Below are 18,823 nucleotides of genomic sequence, written 5' to 3' on the forward strand. Positions count from 1 at the left end.
CTCGGCCCGGCCCGGCCCGGCTCAGCTTGGCTGGGCAGGACCCAGCACCGCCCGGCTCGGCTCAGCTCAGCACGGCCTGGCCTAGCTCAACGGGACCTGGCTTGGCCCAGCCCGGTCCAGCAGGACCTAGCACCGCCTGGCTCGGCTCGGCAGCACCGGGGCCTACCAGGAACAGGACTTAACGAGGTCTGTCGGCATCCACAGGGGCCAAGGAGCAGCGGGTTGCACACAGCGTACAGGGATCTGCATATACGCACACGATGCTCAGATCCATGCACACACACAGAGAGCACAGGGAGTTGGGTACACACCCGTGCACACAGAGTGCATAGGGATGAGTGCACAGATCCATACATTCACAGACGCGCGCACACACAGAGTGCACAGGGCCCCCCCCCTCCCCCCAGAAGACAGGGACACGCACACACACTGTGCACAGGCATCTGCGTACACACTCACACCCCACAGTGGGGCACACAGGGTGGTATGGGCCAGGGGCTGTAGCAGAGGGGCTCTCACCCCCTGGGCACCCACTAACCCCAGGAGGGTGGCTCCGTTTCTGCACCTGGAGCCCTTTTGCAATAACCAGCATTTTCACTCTAAAATTGCCCTTTTTCATCAACTCCTGGGACACTGGATGTATGGGGGTCCTTGTCCCGCCAACGGGGAAGTTTAACCTGCTCCTGCTGCAGGGTTGGGCGTGCAGGCCCCCTTCCTGCTGGTTCCCAACACTGGGCTCAGGTCCTCGCAGCTGGAAAATGAAGCAGGGTTTGGCGTCGGTGGAGCAGGGACACGGCAGCCCCACGGACAGGCCACAGTGGGGAGGGGACAGCAAGGATCAGGGGGATGTGGCCATGCAATCGCAGGTGTCACACAGAAGGGTACAAGGAGCACTAAAACCGCTGTGTGGCACAAGCGCCCGCGCTGAGGGTCTGGCCACGCAGGACGTGGGGCCACAGCGGGGTTTGGCTGATGCTGCATGTTTTCCAGGGAGCCCTTCACCTTGCGCATGGTTCCCAATGCCACACTCCCCGGAGCAGCGAGGGAGGCTGCTGAACCTGCTGGGGTCACAGATGGACACACAGATGGCATGGTCGGTTTGGTTTTTAATTCCAGGGCGCAGGAGGGGCAGGCATGGTGCTTGCAAGCTGGGAAGCGGCAGAGGCAGTTTTACACCACAATTCCGCTCGCCCCATGAGGTGCTGAATTTGGCCTGTGACTGATTGCAGCAGTGACTGAGATGTGCGCGGACTCCAAGCATGGTTGGGGGGGGGGGGGGCAGCCTTGGTGCGCATGGACTCCCCAGGGTTTGGCGGTGGGCTCTGTGCATCCTGGACTGCAGAGCAGCAGTGCTGCTGGGCTCCTAACTGGCATCACGGGTGTGGAGCTCTGGCAGCCTCTGCGAGCCCCCCTGGGGCGCCAGGGCACACGGGGACATGTCCAAGCACTGCAAGCCAGCTGCAGCGCTGCTCCCAGGCAGCAGTGCAGGAAGGGGCAGCGAGAGGGGACTTCTCCTGGCCTCTGCCTGTCTGTCGCTGTGTGAGGGGGCAGGAGAGGGGTCCCTCCCCTCCTGGGCGGCACAGGACCCCACTGCAGATGCAGCACCATCCAGGTGGGACCCAGCCTTGCCTGGGCTTGTCTGCATGTCTTCCTCCAGCTCCCGGGTGCCAGTTCTGGCACGGACGTTCATGCTGGACCTGCCATCCTGGATGACGCTCACCTGGGAGGGCAGGGAGGCTTTCGCTAGGCTGTCCCTGACATGGCTGGTGGCAGTGCCATCACCAGGTGTGCTGCTCCTGGACTCGGCACCTGGAGACGCTCTGTGGCAATGGTCTCCCATCTCTCTAGATACAGGGCTGGGCACCCCTCGGCTGCCCGCTGAAATGTCTGAGCCTTGCGTCACAGTCTGCTCCTGCTCTGCCCTGTCCGCGGAGCCCAGCCGGAGCGCTTCGCTCCCTCCTGCCGCCTCCTCAGTGCCCAACAGAGCCTCCTCTGGGGACTGGGCGCCCCCCTCGTCCAGCTTCTTCCGCGGACGCCCGCGCCTCCGCTTCTGCAGCACAGCATCACTAGGTGGCTCCGGGGAACGCTTGGTGGCCTTGGGGCGCTGTGAGTCCTGCAGGCTGGGGCCCTGGCCCTCTCCACCTGCGCTCCGGGGGTTGGCAGGGCTCTCAGCCATGGGGAGGCCCACGCCAGGTGGCACATTGGGCAGCAGCATGTTGATGACGGGCACAGCAGCCTGCTGGCTCACCAGCCCTGCTGCCCCGTTCACCCCCGGGGCCAGGCCCAGGGGCAGTGATGGTGATGTTGTGCCCATCGGGAGCGGCAGGGCAGCCACTYTGACGGTGCCCCCGAGGGGGGTGGCTGTGATTTTGGGGGCCAGGACAGGAGGGGACGAGCGCACAGCCGGAGCCCCAGTCGCCACAAGTCTGTCCCCTGGCTGGATGCGAGGCAGGAGCAGGGGCAGGCGGGCGACCAGGGCRTTCACTTGGGGGCTGCTCATGGGCTTGGGAGCCTCAGGGGGCTTCTTCTTCTCAGGCCGGGGCAGGACAGAGGGCTTGGAGCCACTCTCCTTCTTGCTCTGTGGGCAAAGAGAGGTGATGGCAGGAGAGATGTCATCTGCACTCCATCCAGCCCAGCAGAGCCTCACACCAGGCCGGGCTGCTCCCGAAGCCTTCCCTGCTTGTGTTTAAAGATTAAGTGCCCCCACCCTGAGGTAGGAACCCAGGAGTCCTAGAGCTCCCAACCCACCTCTCTAGGCAACAGGCCCTGCTCTGGCTCAGAGGAACAACCACCAATGCATCTGGCCAGGCCAATTGAGGGCTCTCTGGGTGGTAGAACCGTGTCTCACCTGCCCCTGGCTCCTGTCACTGCTCTCCGAGGTTTCCAGGCCATTCTTCTTTGCTGTCAGCAGAGACCGACTGTCACGGTGGATCTTCTCCATGCTCTCTGTGAAAGCACAGGAGGTGGCCAAGTGAAGTCAACCCCTCCCTGAGCCCCTCTGTGCTCAGCCAAACGGCGGTCAGAGAAACTCAGCCATTCTGTGGGCAGCCGATGGGGGAAATCATGTCCCCTGGCATCAGCCTGGGTCCACCTGCAGCCCCAAACCCTCCACACTCCTGTGGGACACCAAATGGGCTCTGCAGCAAGTGAACACAATGGAGGGAGCTCTCTGGGCCTCCCCTCACCATGTCCTGTGGGGCCTGCGGCTCCATCCCACCCCGGTGACCCACCTGAGACCACCATGGCCATGACCAGGTCGGCCTGTGCTGAGCGGGAGCTGATGATGTGCTGCTGGATAAGGAACTGGGCCACTTCCACAATGTTGTTGAATGAGCGTTTGAGGATCTTCTCGGCCCAGTCACAAGTCAGGGCGCAGGCCGCCTCCATCACCTCGCTGTTGTAGGACTGCACCAGATCCGTCAGCTCCGACTGCTGCTGGTAGGACAAGCTGTGAGCCCTCATGGCACCCGCCAGGACTCCCTGGATGCAAACAGGGCCTGATCCTGCTATCCCCAGCAAGTCACAAGGCCGTGCACCTCAGTGATACAAGGCCTGATGGCCAGGCACGTCCTCCTTCCACCGCTTTGGAAAGCTAGTGGGACAGAGCACAACCTGCTCCCAGCTTCACTAGCCCCCAGGAGCACAAATGAAGAGGGTTCCCCACCACCAACCATGGCCTTCATTAGCTATAACGAGTAAGACCTCTCCCACAGCAGCAAGGAGGTCTGTTATCCTACCTAAACAATAGCACAAGGAGCTCATGAAACTCAAACAGCCAAGGCACCAGAGGACTTACGGTCTCTGTCACTTTGAGATCCAGGCTAGGCAGGGGTGGCAAGCTGACCACCGTCTTCCTCCGGATCCCGCTGTAGCAGTATGTTTGGCAGGGTTAAGGTGTTTCAATGCCACATAAACATGGCCAATGCTTTCCAGCCACGAGAGGCAACAGGTTAAAACTTGAAAGGATGCGGCTGCCGGGCTCACACCACTGCCACCTGCTACAGCCAATGGGTCTGGACTCGTCTTTGAGATGGTGACAGCAGCCAGCCCCAAGCCAACCTGGGCTGTTCCCTGCTCGTTGCATTTCCTGGCATCTGTGAGCTAACCCCAGGCTGCTAGTAAGTCCAGCCACGTCCTTTCCATACACCCTGCAACTCGAAACCTTGCTCAGACAACCAAGCTGAAATTCGGGAGCTGAAAAACCAGGAACTGGACCCCCTCCAGAAGCTACAAAACACCATCTCATACACAGACTTATAAACGCRTAGCACTGGAGAACAAGCAGCTCTCGCTTGCCCATCCAACTGCCAACTACCATTGGGGACTGGCTCCCATGGCTTCCCAGGCCAGCAGTGTGTGTGGAAGGATATTTTGATTGTCCTCGGCCTCCCAATCTTCTGGCTTTGATGTTTGGGAAGATCTCACGGATGATCTTCCCAAAATTGGCAGCGTTGAGAGGGTGACAGCAGAGGTTATCGCAGTATCGCCTGCCAGAGAGCCAAAGCCAGAGAGAGAGTTGCAGGTTAAAACCATCAAGCCCTTCTCATTGCCCTCCAGATGCACCCAGTTTTCCATACTGACATGGCTTATTTTAGGTACCCAACAGTGGGCAAAGCCTTCCCAAACAAACCCAGATGCTCACTGCCCTCCGAACTGACCTCCCCGCAGGGCTTTGCTGGACAAGCGCAGCCCTGGGGAAGAGATGCTCCTGCCCCTGTGCTCACTTGTATGCATCATAGACGTCCTGCTTGGGCAGGCAGGTGTCAGTGTGCTCCTCCAGATGGTTCCGGATCCAGTTGCATGCGTGCATGTACTCGGCTGCGCTCAGCGAACTCAGATCCAGGCTACTGCTGCTCCAAAGGGAACCCAGGCAATCCAATAAAAGACAAACATTTAATTAGCAGAGAGGCAACGTAAGCAGGACAGGAGAAGACAGGACTGTGGCACTCTTCACTCCTCGCCTCTTGCAATCCGTATCTCCCACCCATCATCCCAAGAGCCTCTGCTCTCCTGACCAAGCTCACAAACACGATCCTGTTTCACCCCAGCACCCACCTTTTCTCCCCCAGGCTCGGCCCTGATGGCAGCTGGAGGTAGAGGTAGAGCTTGTCGTTGTCGGAGAACTTCTGCACATCTTGCTACGGTCAAAGGGTCCATGGGGAAAAGGAGAACGGACCAGAGACAAAGAAAGGTTAAGGATCCAAAAGAAGAAACAGCTGATGTAGGCAGTGGTCTGCGTTACCTTCTTAATGGCAGTAAATGATGGAGCATTTAAACCAAAGCAGCTTTGTAAGCACTAACACAGCCTGCACACAAGGGAACAGGGTAAGTGAAGTCACATGGAGCAAGGTAGGAACTGCCCCTCAAGGGGACTGGAAAGGCTCATCATTCCTCTGTCCCCCACACAGGGCTGGGGGAAAGCAGGTGCTGTTCCTCGAACAGGACAATTAGTGCTTACTCAGTGCTAACTCTTGCAGCCAGATTCTTACCCGATGGGAAATGAGACTGGGTAAAAACCAGCGCCCAGTTCAACTTGAAGAGGGGTGGGAGCACGTAAGGGAAGTGAAGACACGTCATTCCCTAACCCTCAGCACAACACGCTGCAGAGGCACTCACCAGAATAGAGTCGACTTTGTTCTGCACGGATTTGCTGTGTGGGACAGAGACAAAAGCCATTAACACAGAGAAGGACGATGTCAGAGCGCCCAGGACAGAGCCATGGGCAATTTCTCAACCTGCCAGCTCTAGCCCAGCTCCTCTGTCATGGAATGGACACTGTTTGGGGACACCCACTGTGGCATGTTCCTGAGCAGGACAGGGGATGTGCTCACACCTGGCAGCTCTAGCCTGAGGCCTTTCCGGACACCCATACATGCTCCCAGGGTCAGCAGCACCCAGGAGACTACTACCTGTCAGCTGAGCCTCAGAAGCAAGTTCTGAGAGGAGGATAATGGAGTACCAAGAGCTGGAGTCTGCCTGTGCATATGTGTAAGTGTTGCCTGCTGGGCACTCACACTATTCTCCTGATGCTCTGGGTTTCACTGTGCACCCACAACCACTCTCCAACAGTCTGGTTGTCTGTCTGCAAGGACCACTGCAAGCTCTATCCCAATCCAGTGAAAGCACAGTGGGCATAAAACCACATCCTGCTGGGTTGTAGCAGACCTCTCTGTGCTACAGCAAAGTCCTGAGCTGATTTTGCACCCAAAACGGGCAGCAAGCTACCAGCAGTGCAGTGTGGGACACTGTTCTGTGTCTGTACAGCACCTACCACAGGACTTAACAAGGCACGCCTGAGGTCATGCCACTCTGCAGTGCCAATGCTAATAAAGGAAGTTGCAGGCACAGGACCACACGTATCCTGTCAGTCCCCAAGGCTGCAAATTAATCAACCTTATTAATTAGCCTGCATTTGTTAGTGCTCAGATTAACAAGAAAAGCTGCCCCAAGAAAGGCGAGCGCTGCCCTTACGAGATGGTGCTCTTCAGCTTCTGCAGCAGCATGCTGGACTCGGTTGTGTTGCTCTGGGAGTTGTCAGGTGACAAACTTCCCTTTTTGGTGGCTCGGGCACTCGATTCTTCATCAGCCATGACATTTGGTTGCTGTTGGGGGATGGAAACCAAAAACTCAACAAAAAAGGGAAGACAAATCCTTCAGAGTCATAAATGCACCAACAGGCACCCACAGGGTTGAGTTCTGGCCACCTGCCCTCCCTGCCAGAGCCCAGGCTGGGGCTCTGGGAGGAACGAATGCAGCAATTGGGAGCGTGGGTAGAGTGGGGCTGATGCATGGCCCAGCTGAGCCCTGAGGTTTGTTTGTTCTCAGCCCCATCCCTTCTGGTCTGAATGCCCACCCATGTCTGTCTGAAGGGGTTGAAATCCCAGGAAGAGGCTGGAGTATCAGTCAGCCACAAGCCACTGATGGACAGGGCTGTGGAAAAAGCCCTGGCGGTCCCAGGAAGGGTGCTTCAAGCAATGAAGACTGAGATCTGCTCTGGCTTCCCAACCAGGACCCAGAGGGAACAGGGATGCTGAGGGGGCTCGGAGAGCAGGCCCTGGTCCAGTGTGCCCAGGACAGAGGGATGGGGATGCTGGAAGAAGAGGTTCCTGTGGGTCCTAGGGAGCAGATGTGTCCAGAGCTGGGGGACAAGGATGCTGGGAAGGACCAGAGCAGGTCCTAGGGACCTGGCATGGTCATGGCAGGGATGCTGAGAAGGGGACCTGAAGGGCAGGTCCCCGTGGACATGGGAACAGGGATGCTGGGGGGCACTGGGACAGCAGGTACCCACAGGGACGCTGGGGGGCACCGGGACAGCAGGTCCCCACGGCGATGGAGACAGGGACGCTGGGGAGCACCGGGACAGCAGGTCCCCGCGGAGACATGGGGACAGGGATGCTGGGGGACACCGGGACAGCAGGTCCCCGCGGAGACATGGGGACAGGGATGCCGGGGGACACCGGGACAGCAGGTCCCCGCGGGTCCTGGGGCAGGGGCTGGGATGCTGGGGGGCCGGGACGGGGGACCCTGACAGGGGGTGCCAGGGCAGGGGACAGGGGTGCGGAGGGCACCGGGACAGCTTTGCCCGAGGGGGGCGCAGTCCCTGGCGGGGCTGGGGACGCGCCGGATCCCCCCTCCCCGACCGGACCGCCTGGACCGGCCCCGCCCGGCCCGGCCCCTCCGAACCGGCCGGGGGGAACCGAGGCGACCTGCCCCGCACCCACCTGCGGGCGGCTACAGCCGGGACCCGGCCCGCCGTGCCCTCATGCCAGGCTGGGTCGGTCCGGTTCGGTCCGGTCCCCGCCACGTGCCGCTACCCCACGCGCAACARGAACCGAAAGTGTTGTGGCCCGCCGGGACGCGGCAGCGGGCTCCGCTCGTCGCTTTTTTCTGATTGGCTGCGGCACCACCGATCAGCCCGGATACTCCGCTCTACTTTAATGCGATTGGTGGCTGCTGGCTTTCCTACCCGGATACAAGCGGGGCTGGGCTCCTGACTGGTCGGGCGCGAGCTGAACTCTGCCTAGTAACAGACTTCTGATTGGGGGGGGCTGGAAGAGGAAGCGCGAGTGTAAACGGGTGTGTGCGCGTGCAGTGTACGTTCAGTGAGTGCGCAGTAGATGCGCAGTGTGGGTGTGTGCGCGCGCGCAATGCGTGCGCATGCATGCAGTGTGTGTGTGTGTGTGTGTGTGCGTGTGCATGGGTGCACAATGTGTGTGTTCACACAGTACGTGCATGCAATGTATGCATGTGCATGCAATATATGTGCGTGCAGTAAGTGCCCACAATGTGTGTGCATATGTATGCAGTGTGTACATCTGCATGCAGTGTTTGTGTATGCAGAGTGTGTGCACATGCTATGTGTATGCAGCGTGTGCATACAATGTGTGTGTGCTATGTGCATGTGTGCATGTGTGTGCAGTGTATGTGTTCGCACAGTGCATGCACACGCAGTGTGTGTGTGTATGAAGTGTGTGCACAGTGTGTGATGTGCCTGCAGGCATACAGTGTGTGTGCATGCATGCAATGTGTGCAGTGTGCAACATGTGCAGTGGACATGCAGTGCTTGTCTGTACATGTATCTTGTGTGCATGAAGTCTGCGTGCGTGCATATATGCGCAACCCTGGGGAAAGAGCTGGGGAGGGCATTTCTTGCCGTGGCCCCTCCAGCCACGTGCGTGCTGGGCTCTGTCGGAGAAGCCGCTGCCTCTCCCTTGCTGGTGCCTCAAAAGCCAGCGACCACAGTCGGTTGGTGGAGTTTCCAATTCCCCATCCCCTCGGCTCCTGCTCTGTGGTCATGGGCCTCTTGCAATRGCCCAAGGAAAGCTGGCGGCCAGAGAAAAGCATCTCCGTGCCCACTAGCCCTCCTTCCTGCCCCTTTCCCACTGCTCTTCCCCACCTCCCCCACTGATTTTTCCTTTAAGGACATTTTAGTGGCCCTGATTTTCCCACGCATTTGCTTCATGGCTCCTGCAAACATAGGACRGCGTGAAATTAGAAATGAGGCGAGCTACGGGTGCAGGGGACAACTTGGCTGTTTTATTTTAAACCTGAAATTGCTGCCTGGTGTATATACAATTTCTTGGGGTTTTGAGACGCAGGACGCTGCTGCTGGGAGGGCTCTGGCTCCCCTTCCCACATGGTCCTCAGGGTGCTCAAACCCAGATGTCGGAGGTGCAGTCCCCACCAGGGTAATGGATTTCATGAGCGAGGCAGGGCCCCTCGGGCTCCTTCCCAAAATCCACCAGGAAGTTCTCATTGACAGCCAGGCCACCCCGCTCTGTATCCACGTTGAGCTGCAGCATGACGGAGCCCTCCCTGTGCGGGGACGAGAGAGCGGATGCGGGGTGGGGATTGGGGCTGTCGGGGCTGCATGGCTCCTCTCACCACATCTTGGCCCAGGTTCAGGATGAGCTATGCAGAGCGGGTGGCCCAAGTGCTGGTGTCTGAAGCTAGTTGTCCACCAGCCCTGGGCAGTCAACGCTTGTGCACGTTTCTAATGAGCACCCAAATATCGGCTCCCTACGCTGTCTCCTWCCTGATGAGGTCAGGGTAGAACTGCTTGTCCCAGGCACTGTAGAGGGACGTCGTGACGTACAGCCTCTTCCCATCCAAGCTGAGCTGGATCATCTGAGGTCCCCCAGGCACCTTCTTGCCCTGGAAGTACACGGAGAACAAGACGTGCTGCTGGCATGCAATTACCTGCCTGTGTGGTCTTCTTGGGGAACTTGGCACAGCAGAAACCCCAGCTGGGTGTCCTCCCCGTGCGTTGCCACCACCCAATGCACTGGCTTGGAGCTGGTGCTTGCGAATCTATGGGAGTCGCTGTCCCTCTGGGTGCCCAGCTGATGTTGGTCCAGGTGGAGATGGGACTGAGTGGAGGGCATGGATGGCAACGTGCTGTTGGGGGGACAACTCAGCTAACCTCGATCAGGAATGGCTCTGGCTAGCTCTGCAGCTCCTCGTTTTCGTGCACAGTCACCGGCCCGCCTTTGCTGATGCTGCCTCCCACAAAGACCTGAAAGCAGAGCCAAGGTTTGGCCAGCTGAGGGGGCAGCCAGGAGATCGGAGAGGGGTGATCACACCCTCCTGCAAGAGGAAAAGCAATGGGAGACAGCCTGATGCTGGCCTACCTGTCCCACCAGCCGGGGCTTGCGGGTATTGGAGATGTCATACTGGTGGATGTCCCCATGCAGCCAGTTGCTGAAATACAGGAACTTGTCATCCAGCGAGATGAGGATGTCAGTGATGAAGCCTGTGGGAGGGCATGGCAGAGTCATGAAATGAGCGGTAGCAAATGAAGCCCGCACCAGTGGGGACCTTGGGAGCACATTGACCTGGCATTTCCAGGAGAAGCCACCCCTCCACCTTCTTGCTGGGGACCTGGATCACCTTCTCCGCCACCCAGTCTCCTTGCTGCAGAAGGCACGTGACAGAGCTCAGTGCAGGGTTGGAGGCCAGATGAGGTGCAGTGCTCGGCGTGGATGCTACTCGCCCCGTGGTCAGCACTGCTTGTCACCAGGGCTGTAGCTCAGCTGCTTTGCTGGCTGCAGAAATCCCAATCTCTGCAGAGCCATCGGGAACAGAAGTTCCGTGATCTAAGGGCTTTGGGGGTTGAAAACTTAATTTTTCAGCTAGCCTAGATGGTTTGGTGAAAGATATTCTCTGCTTACATGGTTTGTCATTACACACAACAGACTCTGAGAAGAGTATTGGCTCGATGCTACTTAAGCTGTTATAAACCCACTACAAAGATATAAATAAATCTTGTTTCAAGGAAATCATTGCAGCGTGAATCACTGCCAGCCAGAAGTAGTTCTCTGGTGAGATTATCCCAAGCCAGCTAAAGTTTTGGAGATTGTATGCATTTACAGCAACCTGCCAACAAGTTGTTGCAAAGGACGGAGAGGCTGTATGTATGGGAGCAGGGCTGTGGAAGACATTAACATGGGACATGTGCTCTGCAGAGCTGTGCAGCTCATGTAACTGGAAGCCACCACCACATGGACCTGGCTTTTCATCTTTTCGACTTTTTCCACCAACTCCGTTGTCTCCTACGTCCCCTGCCCTGCGGGAGCGCATACCTCAGTCTTGTAGAAATGGTGGATGGCGCTGCTGATGGTACGGCCCACATAGCCCTCAGCCGTGTCTGGGTTGTGGAGGAAGCGGAACTCCAGGGGCGCCGCGTCCTCCCCCACGTCGATGGCCTGGATGTAGGTGTGGGTGGTCCAGTCCCACATGTTGAGGCAGCAGCCATAGCGCCCTGTGAGGCGGATGGACAGAGCGGGTCAGAAGGGATCTGCGAGGTGGAGAGTCTCAAGCAGGGGACAGGGCCAGGCCATCTGCAGAGTTGTCATCTTGGCACACTCGGTTAATTTTGGGCTTTGGCAAAAGCCACGTGAAGGTGCCCAGTATCCAGCCAGGCAACCATCTTGCCAGGAGGCAGCTGGGAAGGGCAGTGTAACTTTGGGGGTGGGCCGGGCTTTGATGGGGCTCCATCCTTCATTGCTATGGCCAAAATCCAACACCAAGTGCAGCTCAATGGCAGCATTTATGGACCATCTTGGGTTGAACTTCTGGAGTTTGCAACTGAAGTATTCACAGTAAGTGGGCTGGGCTTCTCTTTTTTTGAAGCTATGTGATCTCTAGGAACTGGTGTGAAATTTGCTTTACAGACAAACTGTCTTGGACAATTTTATCTACACCCTTTAGTTTTTCAGCTTTCACTAGCAACAGAAAAGGCAGCAGATTGAAGTTTGGCCTTACTGAAGTCCTGCTGAGCATCTCCCTCTTGGAGTATTCAAACAAATGTTTTCTCACCTTTCTTCAGATCATTTGGGTCAAACCCATATCCCAGGCATTTTGGGACTCCCAATTCAGTGCTTATCAGGACATTATGGTGTGACTGGTACCAGAAGTCATAACCCATTGGGGGCATCTTGTCTCCTTTCTCCCAATTCCCCTTGATCTCAAAAGTCTCTCCATCCAGCAGAATAAAACCACCTGATGCAAAAACAAAAGCATGTTTGGTAGTGAGGAAATCACCCAGATTAGCAGTTTAAGTGCTGTAAGACAAACAGATCGACTCATTTCAGAGCAGTCTGAAAAATGGATGGACAGTCCCAGACAAGGTGTCCAGGACAGCCACTGGGTGTGGGTGTTATTCCTGCCATGGCATCCTCTCCTGGGAGGTTACAGGAGGAAGAGCACCTTTTCTGCAGCCTGCTGGGTCCCCCAGGGTGCTGATCATGATCTCCCCGCTGCCCAGGCAGTGGGAGGTGTGTGGGTAACCCAGGTCACACTTCCAGAACACGTCCTCGGAGCTGATGACCTGCAGGGAAGTTCACATGCACTGTCACAGCCTGGGCTGTCTCCAGGAGTTCGATGGAGAACTCAACCATTGGAACATCAGCAGGAGAACAATCACCTTCCCCAGCCTTCAGGTACTGCCATTTAGACATCAGCATCCTGCCAAGCTCTTAAATGTACCCCAAAGCCTCTTCACCAAGCCATCACCCCAGCAGGAAGCCACAATTCCCATCCTCTAGTCATTAACACGCACTGATGCCACCTTCAAGGTATCTTATAAAGCCCGGGAGCTCGCAGTTTGGTTCCCACATCCACCACGTAAATGTGGGAGGAGATGAGGCTAGGAAGGATCAGGCGGTTGCGCGTCTTGGTGATGTCACCGAAGCAGCTGCTGCAGGTGTTCCAGCCCGAGTGGTGCAGCTCGTCGCCCATGTTGGGCATGGGCAAGCGGTGGATCACCTGCAAAGTCCGAGTCCTGGTTGCATGAGGAATGAATTGGTCTTTCCTCTGCAGAGTGCCAGCTCGCAGCTCGGCCAGGGAGCTCAGGGCATCTGCCAAAGCGTCAGGATGCCTCGGGCAAGCCTGACCCTACGGAGGTGAGTGGTGATGTGCAAGGGATCTTTGGGCTGTAAAGGGGATTTTATATACATTTTCTAAGCACAGGAAGGCTCAGAGTCTTGGGAAGAGCAGGGCAGGCATCAGCCTTCAGGACTGAGCCAGCAAATTTGGGTAATGTGAGGGATGAACACTGAAATATTTCTCTTTGCTGGTGTGCTGCCATTTGGCTAGGCCAGTTTAGCAGCGAGATAAGGGGTTTGGTACCTGGCAATAGTGCGGGGATTTAGGGTTGACATCCACAGTGGCCAGGAAGTCTGGTTTCTTCCTCCCGGTGTTCCTGTAGATACAGGGCACATACACAATCTCCTCCCGGGGACCTGTCAACACAGAAACTTTGTCTGAGCATCAGCAGAAAGCATGTCCAGCAGGAAAAGAGCCTCGCAGGAGTCACTGGCCACACCAGCTCTCCCTGTGGGGAGCTGGTGGGCTCCCTCGGGCACACACAGGCAGTTGGATGTGCAGCTCTCCACCACACCAGAGGCGCTGGGCTGTGCTCACTTTGGAGGAGGCTGCCCCGTGGGGATTTGGGCTTGGTTGGTTTAGGATGTTCTTGCTCTTGGAAAGGATCTCTGGATCCTGGATCTCCAGATTGCCTCCAAGTCTCTAAGAAGGCTACAGCTTTGGGATTGCTCTGTGACCATGAGGACATGCCAGCCCTTCCAGTTCTATTGGTCCCGCAAATGAAACCATGTCATGTCTTACTTCCATCACATCTACACAAGTCCAGGAGAAGCTTTAAAAATACATGAGAAGGGCTAAGGTAAAAGCTTGCCAGCACTGAAATCAAAGGCAAAAAGTCCCAGTAACTCCAGTACAGTCGTACTGAGCAGTGCAAATCTACCACGAGGCAGCGGTGCAGGAGAACCCTGCTTGTGAGCCTGCTCGACCACAGCCCCTCATCTCTGAACAGCCGCCGCTGCGGTGTTGCACACACTCCTCCTGTTTGGGTGATGGTATAAGGGGTGATTAGCAGTTTATATTATGAAATAGCTTTGCTCCGAGTGCTGCCTAGCTCTTGAGCAAGGGCATTCRGTCTCCCATGGTTGCCTTGCCATTGGGGAGGTGGTATTCGCTTGTGGTTGTACATGGGATGAAGTACTGCCAAAGCAAGAACTAGGGGGGAAGAACTGGTCTAAGAAATGCTGAGGAGGAGAGAGGTGAACTGGGACCTTTGGATTTGATCTGAAGCAGATCAAAACCATTAGCTGGCTTTTCGACATGATTCCTTTATAAGAGCTCACATCCCAGGCCCTTTCCCGAGGCATCCAACAGACACTGAGGAGCTCCACTGCCTGCTTGGGAAGACAATCCCACAGCTGGCTGCATGGGAGAGCTTTACAGATGCCGGAGTTACTCAGCACCACAAAACAACCAGATAGAGCCTGAACCTCAAAAGTCCTGAGGGAATTTGTCAGAGTAGCAGAGTCAGTGGGATTTGTGCTATTTGCTATTAATTTAAATTGCAGTCCAGCCATACCAGCACCCAGGGTTGTTTTAAAGACTCAGCTCTTCGCTGTCATTTGCCTGCTTCATGGACATTTCAGGAATAGGAACCATGGACCAGGATGTCTCAGGATCAGCTCAGTAGGCAAGCGCAAAGAGGTGTTGAGGGACCACAATGGGCTTCGCTTGGCAGAGGGCAGCTCACCCCCAAGGATGTGGTCACAGCTGGGTCCCTGCCATCTGAACAGAGCAAGGACCTGCCAGAAGGACTGCACTGAGAAGTGAAATATGTAAAAGGGAGCCAGCTGGGAACACAGACATTGCCAGTAAAGAGCCCTGGGACATGTCTGGCTGAGACCGAGGTAGCACCAGTGTGGGGTGTGTCCTCGATTATCAGGTGGTATTGCTACCACTGCAGGACCAAAGGGGAAGTCAGGGCAGGCTCAGCCCCAGGCAGCTTCTGCCTGGGACAGATAGAAAGTCTCTGAGAGCAAGAGTGACCTAACTGGGTTGTAAGAGACTGGTCCCCAGAGAAGAAGGAACCAATCTGAAAGAACATCCTGAAAGAGCTTGGGAAAATGTGGCCACAAAAAAGAGTGAGATGCCCATTCTGCAGTGCAGGCAGGCACGGGAAGCCGCCTTTCCCCAGCGCCCTCGACCCTGGGGGGACTATTTAAAGATGCTTCATCACGCAAGTTTGGGAATAATTCCAAAAAAGCTCCGGAGCTTTCTAAGGCCAGAGGCAAGTGTTTCAAGGGCATGTTTTCTAAACCCCAGAGAAGAGGATTAAGGGATGGGCAGTGGGAGACAATGCAGTTATTGGTCCCTTGACATTATAGCACTAGTGTTCTGGCAATGCAGCAAGAGGTATTTTCAGGCAAAATGCCCAAATGGTTGAGGAAGCAGCCTGTGAGGCTGGTTTTTATAAAAGGAGGCTATGTCGTGTTGTGATCCCAGCCATCAGGAGCAGAGTGTAATGCCATGTTCCTGAGGGACTCCAGAGAAATTAGAATGGTCTCCCCTTCCTCCCCAGCCCTGCCTCTTCCCTGGACATCCAAGTGGGTTTAGCTCTCAGTGATGGTGTCAAAGGGCTGTTATGGTACCACTGCCTGTGAGAAGCTTAAAAATTTGGTTTTGCACAGTGAAGCCACAAGTGAGTTTTCTGCGAGTTGTGACCCATCCCAAGCCATCATGAAACCTAAAAGAGTTTACTCTGACAGCAAGCTGTCATTATGCAATTGATGTTCAGCCCCAGGACAGGCCAGAAGCAAAACCACTGCTTTCCTAACACTTGCTGGGAGCCCTGGAGAAGGGAGTTAATTGATAATACCCTCTTGAAAGCATTATTTTAATCTTTGCCTAAACTGCAGACAGCTCAGGGCTCTTCCCTGGGTGCCCTGGATTTCAGACTTACCTTTCATAGCATCCAGAGGGGAGGCGAAGCCTGGACCACATGCTCCACATTTTTCTGCATGGAAAAAAACAAAACCAAACAAAAATTAGATGACACCGAGTTGTTTTAATGCCCATTTTGCAAAGGAAACACCAGCTCTGGGTGTCTCGCTGGAGAAACTGCAGGCCCATGTGGTAGCCCCACATCCCAATAGCTGTGGTGAGAGCTACACACACTCCCAGTCTGTGGGAGAGAGCCCCCCCTCCCAAAGGGCAGCACCTGGAGAGAGCTCTGGATTAGCTCAGTGAGTGCTCAACCCCACTGTCCACCACCCCATCCATAACATGACCAACCCTCTACAGACAGTGGCAAAGCAAGTAATGGTCAGAGAAGGTAGGGTCCTTCTTTGACTTCACCAAGACTGATGAGAAACCGAGCTCAGCTGCCTGACCTCATGCTTTGAGGGCTATGTTGTGAAGTGTGTGAAGTGGCTATTTTGAGGTGCATGCATTGCGGCAGGGAAACAGCATCCCCTCACTGAGGAGCCTGGAAGGAGAGAACTGGCCCCTGGGCTCTGCTCTGTGACTCCTCCTGACCGTCTTTGGGACAGCCACATTTTGCTGTGCTTCAGTTTAGGGCCATTAATGCAAAGCTTTTGCATTTAAGATGAGCCCTGACTCCACCCAAGTAATTCAGTGCTCAAGGTCTCAGCCTCCTCACCAGCCCCTAACACTGTCCTGGGGGTCCCTGAAGCCCCTGAGCCCCCATCACACTGCTGCAGCTGTCTCTGGGGCACTTTGATCCCTACCTGACATATTCTCCAAAGGACTTTACAGCTGCTGAGAAAATTGTCCTTAAAACAGAAGAAAGGGAGAGTTTCTTAGAAAACAACCCCCACCACCAAAAGGATAACTTTCCCCAATTGGCATGGCAGGCCTGAGGAAAGGGAATAAAACCTCCAGTTAAACTGTAGAACTCAGCTTTGCTGAGACAGTTTCTTATTTTTTTTCTCCCACAGTCTCCAAGGACAGTGCGTTCTATGAAAAGCATAAGATACCAGTATTTGGGTCCTTGTTCCTCCAAGGAAATGTTACCACCTGAAGCACTAAGAAACCATCCCTCCAGCTTTCTTCACCTTTTCCCTTAAATGACTCCTGCAAAAAACCCAAACTCTGCACCAAAGACTCCCTGCCATGGTGCCTCTGAGTATAACAAGTACAGCTTGTATAATGAGTACAAGTTGCAGATAAATAAATGAGAGAATAGCTCAGAAGGCTTTTAATTATCAGGCTACCTAAATGCTTCCTGGCACTTTTAGTAGCTTGAGAAAAGAAACCCTTTTCTGGCTAGAGAAAACAGCACATTCAGCTCCATGTTTTTTTTTAACCTTATGCTGTCTAGGTGTCACAGTAACACAACCACAAGACCCAGCTCAAGAAGAGTTTATGAGGACTCGACAGAGCCCACAGCCAGTAGACAGCAAGTCACTGATCGGTCCCAAGCCTTCTTCTCTTGAGAGCAGGTTGCTGTCAAGGGAGAGATTTCTTACCTGTGCTGGAGGTGGGGTTGGGTCTCAGCTGCTGATGAGAAGTGGAAAGAGATGGTCCTGCCTGCATTGTGTCTGGTAGGAGCAAGTCAAGAGAGAAGATGCAGCTCTGCAGGGGCTCAAATATATAGGGAGCTGGATGGGGAGAAGGAGGAAAAAGCTTGCCAAGGGGAGGATCCACATGCTTAGGGGTGTGGGAGGTACCAGGGCAGCCTTTTAGCTTCTTACAACACTGAAAACTTTGAGGGAAGCTATTGCAGTGCTGTCAGAGCCTCCTCCCCTCCCAGAGGGGTAGGGACTGTGGCTGTGGCTGCACTGCATAATGCAAATGTTCTCGCACACGCGCTTTTAGCCATAAAGAGAAAGCAGGCTCTTCTGCTTCTCTTAATTCTTTACTGGAAGCACTGTCTTGTTTCCCATGGACCTGATGAGGTGTCCCTTTTGAGAGATGGGCAAGCGCTACATTCCCCACCACAGAGATAATTTTACGAGGTTGCAGATGTTAATCACAAGCGAAAATGAAAAGTGAGGACTGGGTTTCTTTTAACTGCATGATGAATGTTTACTGTGGGATGCTAATCTGCTGGCTGGGAGGAGGGCAGAAGCAATGATGTTTTCCCCATGGCACATCTAACTTAGTCAGAGTGTCGTCTACTGCTTCTGGCTGTAAAGTTGGGCCTCAGCTGGTTTGACATGTAAGGGCTGTGCAGTGGATGCTCGGCCTTTACAGGCACATCCTTGCAGGCAAGTTGCTGCCTTGACCTATCTAGTGCTCACCCCAGCTATAGACTCAGAAACCAGCCAGCTCAAAGAGTGTGCCCATAGGACCTGAAGATGGCCAGCAAACAAAGCGATGGCATTTGTTCAATGCCTACCTGCCCCGCACTCACCCGCTTGGGCTCTTGCATTTGTGTTCAATGCCAAACACCATGCCAAGCTCTTTGGAGTTCAATTCACCACAGAAGCACATTGCACAGGGTCATTACGTCCCTCTGTATCGCACCATACCTCTGACCAGGGAAGGCTTCTTCTCCCGGGGACCTCAGGAAACAAACACAAAGGTCAAGACAAGGCTAAACAACAGTCTAGCTGGACTAGTCTAGCTAGACCAGGTAGGTATGCAACTTCCAGTCATCCTCCATAGAAATGTCTCTGCTGCAATTCAGGCAAGATAGCTTTAATGGGGCTATTCCCTTGGGGAAGAGGGATGAGGCCAGTGGTGTCTGTTCCCATGGTTTAGGGGAGCTGTTGAAAGCTGCAGAGGACCTGAAGGGTGCAGGGAGACACATATCTTCCAAATAACCGCTAGAGGGACCAGGCGAAGCATCCCACTTCAGCCACCCAAAGTCACTGCCTGTCAAGGTGAGGCACGTTCACACTGCTACAGCTGCACCCACATTTCACATTCCTCAGGACAACTCACGCACAAGGGGAAGGAAAGGCCCATGCTCCCTGATACACTGAAACCAGGACCCAAATGCCTGGGAACAGGCCATCGAGAGGATGAAAGAGTTGGA

General features: G+C 55.2%; 2 protein-coding genes across 3 annotated transcripts; both read right to left on the reverse strand.

The window, feature by feature from the left end:
* Positions 1-1,086: 1,086 nt before the first annotated feature.
* RFX5 (regulatory factor X5) lies at positions 1,087-7,868 on the reverse strand. 2 transcript variants are annotated; one of them, XM_026083652.1, is made up of 10 exons: positions 7,722-7,868; positions 6,472-6,602; positions 5,617-5,650; positions 5,056-5,138; positions 4,725-4,850; positions 4,371-4,487; positions 3,797-3,878; positions 3,231-3,432; positions 2,849-2,946; positions 1,087-2,578 (listed from the first exon to the last, which is right to left on the reverse strand). In XM_026083652.1, exons 2-10 carry the CDS (start codon positions 6,588-6,590, stop codon positions 1,364-1,366), a joined length of 2,076 nt encoding a protein of 691 aa, XP_025939437.1. In that variant the 5' UTR covers positions 6,591-6,602; positions 7,722-7,868; the 3' UTR covers positions 1,087-1,363. The 2 variants fall into 2 exon arrangements, with proteins under 2 accessions (XP_025939437.1, XP_025939436.1); XM_026083651.1 differs by having other exon boundaries at positions 3,231-3,435.
* Positions 7,869-9,032: 1,164 nt separating this feature from the next.
* LOC112974571 (methanethiol oxidase-like) lies at positions 9,033-17,376 on the reverse strand. Its single transcript, XM_026083690.1, is given in 12 exon segments — positions 9,033-9,315; positions 9,524-9,654; positions 9,923-10,015; positions 10,131-10,252; positions 10,335-10,413; positions 11,082-11,260; positions 11,818-12,000; positions 12,208-12,328; positions 12,556-12,765; positions 13,129-13,241; positions 15,782-15,835; positions 17,310-17,376. Coding segments are annotated over 12 exon segments (1,515 nt in total). The 3' UTR covers positions 9,033-9,152.
* Positions 17,377-18,823: the final 1,447 nt, after the last annotated feature.

The sequence above is a fragment of the Apteryx rowi genome, unplaced genomic scaffold (assembly GCF_003343035.1).
Source record: "Apteryx rowi isolate R43461 unplaced genomic scaffold, aptRow1 scaffold_610, whole genome shotgun sequence".
Classification (NCBI taxonomy): Eukaryota; Metazoa; Chordata; class Aves; order Apterygiformes; family Apterygidae; genus Apteryx; species Apteryx rowi.